Genomic DNA, 13,590 nt, shown 5'->3' on the forward strand with positions numbered 1-13,590 from the left:
TTAGTTTTGTATCGTTAGATAATTTTATTCGTTGTCAAATTGAGTATAATAAAAGTTAGAATATTCACACGCACGCATACATGACTAGGTACATTTTTCAAATTTATTTATTGGCCATGTTTATTCTCACCAGATCGCAGATGTGTAACTTATCAACTTATCACTAATGCATATATGTAAAATAGATCAAAGTATGACAGTGAATAACAAGAGAAAGTAAATATATATGTACATGCACTTCACACACGCAATAAACTCTTTTGATGATCGAGACATTTATAACAAACGAATGTACACTATATTACAGAGAAAAAGTGGCAAAATAATGGCTCACTCGGAATTAATTTTATTTTTCATATTAAGGTCGCGATTACAAGGGCACTGTGTCAAGATGCTTTCACACATCATACAAGAGTCTCTTATCGTCTATATTCCTAAATAAATAGGCAGACATCACATTGGACTTGATTAGATTCGATAAAATTGGAGGTGTATTAATCTGATTGCATTGCATCCAAATTTTTTTTTATGCATTTAAGCTTAGACCGGATCGTCGAAGGTAACGACTTATAACGATGTGCGCGTTTCTACAGTTAACTCACTGAGAAACGGCGTGACTTGCGGTTGTACGAGGTATACGCGTGTGATGACTGCTGTGTCAGTTCAGTTCACGGGTCAGTTCACGTTGACGACCAACACCATTCGCGACGAGTCGAATCGAGACGATTGTCTATCTCGTGTATCTGGGGGATTGTGAGTATATCCTGGTTGAGCTTTTGAAGCTTCCCGCGATCCTGGTCATCTGGACCCGCCATTGAATCGCCCGGTGCATTCTAAAGCACCTATCTTACCTATACCCCGAAAATCCGGATGGTTTTCCTCGCGTCGAGAAAGCGTCCACCGAGTTTCAGCTTCTTACCGCTCATCACTTTCGGTCGTTTCGGTCTCTCGCCATCAAGTTAGGACTGCTGAAAGGTGAACGCCAGAGGAATGTCAGGTAATTTTCGGGGCGTCATTTCGGAACGCGGTCGTGATCGAGCCGAAAGCCGCAAATCGAATCGCGGAAATATTCAGCGGCATGATATCACGGGAAAATGAGGATGTTTGAGGATCGCTGATAATCACGGGATTGGCTGAATAACGGATATTGACTGCGCGCTATGCTGCGGTTAATAAATAGCGGCTTCGCAAATAATATTCACCGAGCATAATAATATTCACCGTTGCTTTAATTAAAATGAATGGAAAGAGCTCTTTTTGCTTCTAATTAAAATTAAAGCATTTTCTAGCTATGTCAGTTGGAATGAGGTTGCATAAAATTAATTTTCTCCGAGATTGGAAAGTTCGTGCTTATATATGTTTAAGAATCAAAAGAACATTTCACTGTATACATCCGTTTCTTAGTAACGAATGTAAAGCCTTGGACGACGACGGTGCGAAGGAATAAGAGACTTTATTACGTAGAATTACGTGCGGTCTTAAGGATCGTCTTAATATTCTCGCAATACGCTCGTTATTACGCTCAAAGCGGTTTTACACCCCGAAGCAGGTCGTCTTTGTTCAAAGGGCTTTCAAACGCGCTGCGCCGAGCGCAGATAAAATCGCGGTCCTCGATCACGGTGAAATAAGAAGATACGTATATAAGAATAAGATACAATATCGTTGGGGACGAACGGCTTCTTTCCTTATCCACTTTAGAACTCGCGCATCGACGATCGGGGTAAACCGACGACGTTAAATCCAGCTCTCCGGTAACGTCCCGTAAAACCAGTTTTACTGAACTTCCTTGCCCACCATAGCGATTTATCGTCGACCTTTATGGCCGGCCCTTACAAGATAATCCGCATCATGCGAAAAGTCTTGATGCATGGTGGGCATGGCGTTTACATGATAAAGCCACCGTGAGCCTCGTTTCTCCCGTATTTTAAGGGGTCATTTAGTCGCACGAAAATGGCCGTTAATTTCGCCGAAACGTCGTTAACAAGAATTATCGCTGAAACGGGACATGGTTCCGGTTACGTGCGAGATTCGCATACGTTTTGTATCTTAGTTTAGAGCATATAAAACGGGGGTTCTATATCGATTATTTCATGTTATCGTCAATTATATTCGAGAAGTATAATGGGAAAAACTAATTGAAGATAAGCATTTCGAATATTTTATATTACGCGCAAGAAACGAACGTTAAAGTTGCATATTTCAAGTTAAATATTTCTCTATAATATCTAAATTAATAAATAATGCATTGTATATTTTAAAATAATATTCAAATGTTCCTTTCGTATGCAAAGGTCTTTCTTCGAATTCTAGGAAAGTTATAAATTATATATAAATTTAAATATTACACCTGTCGCTTTTTTGCTTATAACTGCTAGCTGCACGATTCAAATGTCTTGTAGTTATAAAAATTGATGTAAAATCGGTTATTAATCGTTCGTCTCACCTCCGTTTTGTGGATTTCCACGCTGTTAAGCGCGACAGCTTCGGGTATGGGTTCCTCTTCCTCGACCTCGTCGGGAACACCAAAAATAGTTCTGTACATGAACGAGGAAATCATGGCGCCGCCGATTGGGCCAAACCAGTAGATCCAGTGGTGCGTCCACTGGTTGTTCCATAATGCTGGCGCGAACGTCCTTGCGGGATTCATGCTGCAACCGGTGTAGGGCCCGACCGCAGTACCCATCACGGCCACTGTAAGACCGAACTTGATCGGCACCGAGTCCGAATTCTTCTGATTTCTCGGATCCCAGACGGAACACACCACCAGCATCAGAACGGCGGTCGCGAGGCCCTCGATAACCAAGCCCTGAATCGCGGACAGATCGACGTGCAGATCGTTCACGCAAAACATATCAGCCTGATCGACCGTGCCGGCCGTCAGACGATCCTTCGGCGTCACCACCTGTATTAAAATAATAGAGACGATGATTACATTTGATAACACTTTTTTCTTAAACGAAATTAAAATTGTCACGTTTTCTCTTAAACATATTTCGCATATTATATAATAATAACGGATTTAATTGTGGAAGCAAAATGGGATTTTATTATACACAATAAGTAAAGCAAACGCTGTGTACAATGATGAACATTGCTTTTATCCGCATTTTCGTATTGGAAACGTATAAAGAAAGCATTATATTATTTTGTTATTTATAAAAATAAATTGACAATGAATTAAAAACATTCATTTATAAAAGCAAATATTTCAACGAAAATTGCAAATATATTGTGATTTATTTATTTTTATTTGTTGTATGTTTTATAAAATTATATTATAAATAGCGATTGGAGATGACTGTTACAAAAACAATGATGAAAAAAAGGAGGACTTTGAAGTATGAAATATAATATATACGAAGTACTATTTATATCCTTTTGCTTTAGCGGGTAACACTTTTGCATTTGTCTGCTATCAGAATCGTAATTTATATTCTGCAACATTATTTCCATAATAAATTTATATTTTCCGCGATTATTGAACTCAAAGAACACATTATTCAATAATATAATAGGAGTAGGAGGCAATTCTGTTTTTCACTTTTATCTAGACTGTCGCGTCGACAGTAAGGTTTTCCCTGATTACACGAGAACATTAATTATTAATCGACACGTACTGATTAAATATAGGTCTTGACCCGCGTTTCGTTATAAGTATTGATGCAAGCTAAATCGAGAATATTCCTGATTTATCTCAATAACCCCATAACCTGTCGCCAGCATATCTGTCTTGCTCAAAATAATCATTTTCGTTTCATTGGGATGTCACCGAACAAAATGCTAATTAGACATTTTAATAAAATCCACATTCCATCCGTGTCGTTTCGTCGATATTTAGCTTAAATTACGACACGGATACAGTAAACTGCTGAAGGTTACCACAAATGTCAATATGACCAGAAAATCTTTATATAGATCTTTATATAGACCAGAAAATTTTTATATAGATTATATCTTTATATATTATAGATTTCTGTATTTGAACGTGACAACTTCGATCGCACAGTTATCTCGCAACAAATGCTTTAAGGCTCCTATGGGCTCTTTCCCGACATCTCATGAGATGTGACGTCAGAAGCGAGAAATGTTAAGAATTGACACGTTGAGAATTCTTGCGTATACTCAGAGAAATTGACAGTTTGTTCAAAAATTAACAAATGGATAATCCGATATTTTTAGTCGGAATTATGAAAAGCTGATCAAGATTAGAATAATGTCCAATCAATGATAAGCCGGATATCATTAATAAATAATTGATCGGCTATTCATAATTTTCATTAAAAATATCGGATTATCCATTTGTTAATTTTTGAACGAACTGTCCATTTCTCTGAGTGTAGTATATTTTATGTAAATTTTCCAATTTCTAAATTTATCTTTGCTAAATCACGATTTTATTCAATTGTAATGCTTGCGACAATTATGCAAGAATCAATATACATATATCTTTTTATCTACATATGTAATTAATTATAATTAATTCAGCGAAAGAATAATTGGATTTTCTTATTACCGACCTTCAGCATACCGTAACCCAGAATGGCACCTATCATCTGCGACACAAAGTAAACTAAAGCTTCGGGAATGGTTTTTTTCCCCAGAATGATAGATCCAACAGTGACGGCTGGGTTAATGTGAGCTTGACTGATGTGGGCGATGCACTGAAAACACAGAATCAGAGAAAATTTTTTAATCATCGGTGCGTTAACTCTAACATTGTGCTTTAGTAAGATGCGCTAATAAAATTCGAATTGTGATGCAAATATAAAATTACGAGATGAATGAAAGCTGACTTAACGCATGCCGGACATCGGAAAAACTCGCGCATTCCCTCGCGATTCGCATAGGTTCGCCACGTTTTGCTGTAACCTTATTTCCGAGCGCAAGCGAAAGGCGATATGTAAATGTACATTGCAGTAAAAAAAAACGCATCTTTGGCGTGCAATATTACATTCCATGATACGTAATAAACACCTTAAATAAATCGACTATAGTTTCAATTAGAAATATAAGCGAGATTAATTTTCGATATTATAGATATGGAAAAATATACCGCGTGTCAATCATCATTTTCCAATTATCGTGGATAGAAATAAATAGAGATCTACAATATTTCTCTCTCGGTATATAGTCGAAATTATACCGTTTTGAATGAATCCGCGCCGTCTGCATTATTTAATCACGGAAATCGTGCTGGATGACGTTGCCATACGTAATTGTTAAAATATAGCTATTGTTGTTTATTTGATATCAAGCTTGTGAAGCTTCTCGTTTTCCACCTGAATGACTATATATGTTATATAGTATAATATAATGTAATATAGATATGCAATCTTATTACAGTGGGTATAACGTATAACGTGATAATGATGCAATATAATATATGTTAGTATTTTAATGTAATTATAGTATTATAGTAAAATTTGTAGCACACAATTATTGTATATCAATTTATACTTATGTCATACTATAATTGATTGTGCTACAAATTTTATGATACTATAATTACATTAATTGTAAGATATTGATGACGACATACATACTGTGGAGGAGAATAAAGACTATAAAGATAATATTGAGTCGTGATGTTTTGTTACAAATTTAAAATGCAGGTAAAGACGAAACAACAGTAGGGAATGATCGTCGTAGGTATAGTGGAAGATTACCTACTGACCTGAATCACAACCATAACCGCTAAGCCAAATGTTAGCGTTATCTGTAAGTGAGGAGGCACGACGCCAAGACCAGCAATGCAACCCATACATCCCAGAAATACTAGAATGGCTGTACCGAGCAGCTCCGCCAATCCGGCGACGAGAGTAGTCTTCACGGTGCCTTCTCCTTGCACCCATTTTTTTAGTCCTAAAAACATTTTTTGTTAAAAAAAAAGAACTACGTAACGTACCTTTTCTTCAATTCAATCGCAAAATTAAATATGGAAATTTAAATAGTGAATTCCACTCGAGGAATTAAATAATATCGTTATATTTAATACAATTTCGATTTTCACCATTCATTGTTTAGCACTTGACTTTGACTGACTTCTCAGGAAACTGTTCTTTTCGGATTATGTATTTAAAATTGTTTAAAATTCCTCTTTAAGAAACAGTACAGTCATTGCATATGGTTACACGTGTCCTTCCCAACACTGCAAATCCAGCAAGTGTGTAATTTTTACACATTTGTGTGTAAAATCGTGTAGTCACTTTTCACGCATTTGTACGCGTGTTATTTTTACACATTTTTCAAAAAAAATTACTCGCGTACAAATGCGTAAAAAGTGACTACCCGATTTTACACACTTAAATGTGTAAAAATGACACACTTGGATTTGCAGTGAAATTGCTGCTATTTATAAACCGCCTTTTACAACGAATATCTTAATTATCTCGACAGCTGTCATCACTATGACTTTATAGTGCGATCGCACGATAAAATTAAACATTTCTTAACGCAATTGCATCACTTGCCTCTCGTCTTACGACGATTCCGCCACATTTTCCACACCGTGTCGACGCGCGATCATGTACAACTCGCGACTACTACTGACGGTATAACAACTTTCACGCAGATACCGTCTTGGTATCGCCGCTCGAACAAGGTCGATGTACGCGGCATCGATGCACGTCGATATGTTGCCTCGATTGTCAGTCGAGGAATAGAGCTGCTCATTTTACATTGATATAAACGTCGCTTTGCACCGAACGGAAATGAGAGGTAATTAAGTCTGCTGATTATACGTCGAATTACACGTCATTAAATTCGCTTTAAATACCGCTGGACTTATTCAGGAACTTACTTTGATTGTTTAGTGTTAAAGGAATGTTTTAAGAAATGTATACGCTTTACTTTCCGCAGTTTTAAAGATTGCAAATCTATAATTGGCTTGCTTTAAATATGAAGTCATATTTAAAGCAGGATTCATAAATACACCGCTTTTGCACTCAACTCTCTTCAGTTTTCCTATCAGTTTTCTATTCTATTATTCTGACTTTAAAACACGCATATAAAATCGATTTTCCTAAAATTTCATATTATTCTACCTCTTTAGAAAGATTTTTGCCAGATAATCTAAAAAAGGTAGTGCATAAAAAATGTCAATAAAAGTACAAGAGACAATCTCTTTTCTATCTCCTTTTTCAAGATAGAGAAACCTACTTTTTTATCGCAGAGTACATATACGTGACACGATAAAAAATTGCGAGTGCGCTCGCATAATTTACGTCGAGGCATTGCTATAATTTATGGTAAACCTTGTCTTGATGATATATTGTGCTTAACATTGCGTACTCAACATTACATATCCACAGTTAGACGCGTAATGTACTTGCATTTTAGTTTTTCAATATTGATCTTCTCTCTTTGCATTTTACCTTCCTAGTCAATTTGATAAGAAGAATGTAAATTATCGCAATTTCTTTGCAAACGCCGATGTTAATAATCGATTTTTATCGAGCGATTATTGGTGTTAAATGAGCACAATTATTTATCAGCGCATTTTGTAATTGTAAGTAACTGAAGAAACTTTGAAATGAATAATTTAAAAATGTTTGAAAGATAAATATAAGTGCTATAATTATTAGGTGTGCAAATTAATTCGGTGCCTTTTTAAAGAAATTACACGTTTATTTACAGAAAAATTAAATATATTTTATCCTCAAAATATTTGCCATTATTTTTTATGATTTTGTTTTATCTTTTTTTTCCTTTTTTTTTACTAACGAATCCTCTCTCGAAAAAAGATGATAACTTTGTCGATAAAGTCGATAAAGTCGTCAATGCTTTTTCGGATCTCTTCCACTGTTTTGAAGTGCGTAAGCCAGGTGATGTTGGAGCGACCGGAACAAGTGGTAATCCGACGGGGCTAGGTCCGGTGAATATGCCGCATGAGGGGAAACTTTCCAGCCCAAGGAACAAATAACGTTCTTTGTTCCCCTTTCCGAGCGACCGAGTGTTGTCATGCTGCAGAATAGTTCTGAAAACTCTGATACTACGTTTTATAGATTACAGCACTTTTACCCAGAACAGAACAAATCATTTCCGCAGCTTCAGCAGTATTCCTTTTTAATTAAAATGCGAAAAAATGCAGTGTCTCAACTGTTGCTTTTCAGACGTCATTGTGTTTATTCCTGTTATTCCTTTTTATGAGGTTTTATCATCTGCTTTGCCAAGATGTATAGTATTTTTTAATGCTAAGATTGGCACTTTAAAGTCTCAAAACGACGGGAAAAAATTTGAATTTAAAACAGAGTCATAATTAATTCAATGTAAAGGTTCACCGAATTAATTTGTACACCAAATTTTATCTGATAATACAAAATTTAATTGGTCAGTTATTTTTATACAAATAATTAGTTAACCTATTTATACAAGATCTTTAACAAATATCATGAAAAGGCATTTTGAGTTACAACAATAATCTCGAAATTCTCGAAATAATCTCGAATTTGAACATAATTTCTTATCTTCAATTAGATAAATGTATATACAAATCGTATTCCTTTTTGCTGTTTTGAAAAATATAATAATTCTTGATATTTTGAAAAAATATTATAATTTTTGAATTATAATTACTATAATATGTAAAATTCTAGTAGTTTATTCGGAGAGCACACTTTTCGGTCAGAGTATTCTTACACACGATAAAGGTAATATACTAATCGAGCGTTATCTACCAATGTAATTAACAACAATTTCATGAATGACAAATACGTTAATGGACAGATTCGTTACACACTTAATGGATATAATGAACGAGCCAATACGAATAAAATTTGTATTGACATTAACCAGATTAAAACAGGCATTACAATTAACAAACAAATCTGCTATATTAATAGACATGAATCAAGTATTTGAAGCAAAAATAATATTTACTAAAAAAATGTTTAAAAAATTTCTTTTGATAACGCTTTTATTAAAAGCTCAACCAGCAGTATATCGGATTGCAAACGAAATATTTCAAATATACGCAGAAAAATTATTTACTTGTGATTTATAAAAACGTTTGTCTCAGAATTGAAGCTAAATCTTTTATGATTTATCCTTTTAAAGAGCGTACATATATATTGTAGAAGGATAAATTATTCTAACTATTCTAAATATATGCAGGTATATTAATTTTTATTTGCTGCTAAAAAAATTTAATAGGCCATTCATCTTTCGATCTTTTCTAATATGGCACAACAAAAAAAACAAATAAGGATTTTTGTGAAAAGTTTCTGTAATACTTTATTTAATAATCTTCGCTCTAATAGATTATCGTATCTAATCGATATTCTGATTTATTAAAGAAAAATCTGATTTATTGGAGAAAAATATTCATTATTTAAATAATTATTGCATTGTGCATTTAGTCCACATCGTATATAGACAGTATTAGACAGTATTGAAATGCATTTGTAAACGTTAATACAAGTTTAAGATCGTTATTTTTTATCCACAATTATATTTTGCACAACTGGTCATGTAGGTCAATAATAAGATATTTGAGTTTTATCCCCGATATTGTTGTACAAGACAAAAAAAAGATGTAACAGTTAACAACTTCGTCACTTTCAGGGCCTGTCGATAATACTTATCCGTTGATAGCGAACAGATATCGCTCGATAAGGGCAGACAAATATATTTTTACAGGAAATAACAGCTTTTTGTGCATTTAAAATTGCCCATTACCGTTATCCAGATTTCCGCTCGAAGTATTCTTCGCCCGCGTGTGATATAAGATGTGTACAAGGCGACCTAGCTATATCTATCGTGCAGATACGTTCGACGATTAATTGTTTACGACTCGTGCATGCCTAATAATCTTCGGCCATTATATATTTCCACGAAGTTCTCTCCATCGGCGTCGATAGTTCGATTTTTCATGCTTAAAGCAGAGACGCAATTGCATTTTTATCCCACTGTGTTTAATTTATCACCGACAGATTCGATAGTTCTTGCGATGTTCTTACATGAATACAAAACAGAAGCTATCGAGAAAACCTATTCAGAGATCTATAATTCTTATATTTCCTTACATCAAAATGAACAAAGTGCCAATAATTTTTCAATTTTGAACGCTCGGTAATAATCATTAGACAAATGATCAGGTAGCTTATCTAAACAATTCACCTTTATTGCCTTAAGTAATATATGGCAGTCTGCAATTAAGTATGCATCTGATGCATATAATGTCGGCGCGGTCGGAGTGAATCATTACAATTATGCGATAATCTTTACCCGCTGCGTGCACATCAATAAATCAAATCCCAGGTCTTCCGAGTTCCGAATTTATCGTTAGCATCGGTGTCGTGAAACTTGTCTAAAGAAGACGGATGCATCGACGGGACGCACAAAAAGAAGCCGCAACTTCTTTGGTCGCGAGACATTGTTACGCTTCTAATCGTCGTCTCTAATCAACGAACAACACCGTCCACGCTAACGAAGCTTTAATCTACGATCTACATACAATCGGTTAATTTCGCGGGAGCGCCGTCAAGAGATTACGCTGCAGTTAGCTGGTATAATCTGCCTGTTAGACCGATAAATGCGCGAGCGTGAGTCAAAGTTAGCTGACGCAAATTGACTAATGATCCATGGCATCGTATGCACATGCATTATGACGATAAATTGATATAATTTTTTTTTGTCTATCTCAAATTTGCAAGGATTGATTTTCATTTATTTGTTAAGTTCCATTTAAATGAGCTGGTTTTTTTATCATCTGACATTCTTCTTTGATTTTTTGGTGAACTTTATACGCAGAGTTGCTCAGATACATTATCTTCGAAAATGATACAGCTTAAAATATTATAAAATTCTGAGTAATATAACAATAATTACTGCCTGTCACTTCACTTACGATACTTTCATGAAAATTTTCTCTATGGTGACACATTCAAAAAGAAGACTAGACACGATTTTTTAATATCAAGAATGGTGCATGTAATTTGTAGTGAACTTAATTTAATACATAAAATATTTTTAATCGACACTCTATAGATTCATAATTATATGTCTATATAAGTTTGATTTAATTAGCATATAATATTTTATTATCGGTTTTTTTCATTATTCAACACTAAAGCATTTGACGCTGAAGAATTGACGTCACCGTTTCGCAATATCGCAATAACACTGACTAATTGTAAGTTTTAAAGCTTACGATTAGTTATAAAGTGTTGTAACGACGCGTATGAAATCTATGCTAGAGCAAGAGTTATCTTTTAACCTTTTGCGATAAGCAAGTTTTTCTTTCTTCTGTTTCCAATGGAGGAAATAAAAATATTTTGCAGAGGAATTTTCTAACTAGCTCACTGCTATTATAAATTCTATTGTCGTTCAATCTGCTCCACATAATCTTGTACACGTTTTGTTGCAATGCTTAGCCTTTATTTCCACCACTGAAATAACTCATCTCGAACAAGTGATTTTCTCAGTCTTGCTAATAATTAACTGGCTAAATTACCATTCATGCAACTCTCATCTTACTTGCATTAATATCAGTAAGTGAAGTTACACAATGACGTATGTACTTCGTTTTGGAAGATATCGCAGAAGGAACGTTTTCTTGCTTAGATATAATGCACACTTGTTAATTATATTATCGATCACCATTTACTTAATAGAATTGAGATAACCACGGAGCAATTCCGTAACTTGTGTATCGCGATATCGAGTGGGTTTATTTCCACACCAGTATGATAAAGGCCAATAGCACGAGTTATTCAGTAGTGGCGAGTCGAAAGTCTAATCTCGAATCATGCTGGTCATTGAATAAATATTCTTGCTAAATGATCTTTCGTATGTATTTCCGTTGAAATATATTCGGCAAATATGCAAATGAAGTCTCTGTAAATAGTGATTTCTAATGTCGACGGAATCTTAGTCCTTAGTATGATTTATCAAAATGAGATAGGTAAAAAATTCTGCTCATGCCAGGAAATCTTATCTATCGTATGATATGACTTAATATGATTTTTATTTTATCTGCCGAATTTTTGCGCTACTTCGTAAGCGCAGATAATGTTGACGAAATCTTCTGATACGTTTCGATATCATTAATATGTGTCATGATAATAAATTAGACAGATTTAATACCGTAATAAAATAGAAATAAAAAATGTATCAAATATCTTTTTACGCATGTCATATCTTTGTAAATTTTAATAAGTTATTAGCTTTCTATTTTGTGTTAAAAAATAAACTAAATGAAATATAGATTTATGATATGTAAAGTCAATAACATCGTTGTAATTTTCTCACATTCATTCAGTAATTAATAGCACGATAAGATTCGTGACTAGAATCGATTGCAACAAAAATCTAGATAATCATTTTGACAAGCAGCCACGAGTCAGTTTGAATCGTATAAAAATTCTATCGCGTGCGTTAGTATTATATATTTTTTATCGCATGGATTATACAAACGTGTATTTCGTTTTCCATTATAAATATTTCACGCAGTAAGGCGCGCAGGCAGAGTGTGAAAAATTATATCTTGAAACATTAGTAGTTAAGAAAAGTGCAGTTGCCGTGTAAACATTCTGTGCTGTTATGAATCAAAATCTTTTATAGTTTGTCAATAAACATAGTACTCCAGTCGAAACGGATGAAGAAGAAATCGTTGAAGCGATTTCGGAAAAAAGTTTTCGCAATATTTATCGCAAAAAATTTTTATAAATCTTGTTGCGCGAGATTGATTTAGCGTATCAATAGATAAAATTATAATTTATACGTTATGTAATAAACGACCATGAACAAAACTTAAAAATAGTTTCTCAACGCACATTATGCATGATAATCCGATGGGAGTGCGATAGCAATATAAGTACTATTCAAATTAAAATTTGCTTCTGTGTTTGCACAAGACCTTTCGATTCATTTAAAAGCGGTCAACACCTGTCACGCACGTCCGTCAATGTCACATAATTGCGTGGAGGAGAGAATTGTCGTAATGAGTCTTTGTTTTGCGGTGACATATACGATTATCGTATTATATTATCATGAATCATATTACAACATGAATTATATCTAATATATCGCGCATGCTATGCTGCGCGGACATCCATTATGTTAATGACAAAATTGTTCATATTCAATCTACGCGTGTGATTGTTCAAGTGAATAAATTTAAATGTGTAAAAGATTTTGAAATATGTACATATATTAGATCCAAGAAATATTAACGAGAAATCTTAAAGAGAAGAGCAATCCGAAAAAATACTTTTATATTAATCTTGTGTTTCTTTTTGCGACATAATCACCACGATGAGTTTAAAATAATTAAATTTTATTTTAACTTTTTTCGCTCAACCAGAGATTGAAGGTGAAGACTATTCCGGTATTTGGACTAGGGTCAATAGTCCAGCGTTACTTATTCAAGAACGATAACGTTACTATCACTGTACTATTGACCATTACGAGACACGAAACGAATGATTGTGACACATAGGAACATTCGCACGCGATCCAAAGATTTATTTTGAAATGACACATAATAAGGCACACACTAATAGCTTTATTTACAGTTTCCGTCTTATTATACTTAACTCTTAATTGCTTGTAATATTTAATCGCTCGTTAAAATCGCTTAAGATGTATACT

At 34.3% G+C, this 13,590-nt stretch overlaps 1 protein-coding gene across 3 annotated transcripts in view; it reads right to left on the reverse strand.

The window, feature by feature from the left end:
• LOC139815583 (aquaporin-like) overlaps positions 1–13,590 on the reverse strand; it is a 13,895-nt gene continuing 305 nt past the window's right edge. Inside the window, exons 1-5 of one of the 3 annotated variants that reach the window (XM_071782598.1) lie at positions 6,471–7,630; positions 5,675–5,862; positions 4,518–4,661; positions 2,444–2,902; positions 1–965 (exon numbers count right to left, since the gene is read on the reverse strand). In XM_071782598.1, the coding sequence (XP_071638699.1) occupies positions 960–965; positions 2,444–2,902; positions 4,518–4,661; positions 5,675–5,862; positions 6,471–6,498 (825 nt within the window). In that variant the 5' untranslated portion in view covers positions 6,499–7,630 and the 3' untranslated portion in view covers positions 1–959. Of the gene's footprint in view, positions 969–2,443; positions 2,903–4,517; positions 4,662–5,674; positions 5,863–6,470; positions 7,631–13,590 lie in introns of those variants that run through there. The other 2 variants (XM_071782596.1, XM_071782597.1) reach the window with 2 other exon arrangements.

The sequence above is a fragment of the Temnothorax longispinosus genome, chromosome 7, assembly GCF_030848805.1.
Source record: "Temnothorax longispinosus isolate EJ_2023e chromosome 7, Tlon_JGU_v1, whole genome shotgun sequence".
Classification (NCBI taxonomy): domain Eukaryota; kingdom Metazoa; phylum Arthropoda; class Insecta; order Hymenoptera; family Formicidae; genus Temnothorax; species Temnothorax longispinosus.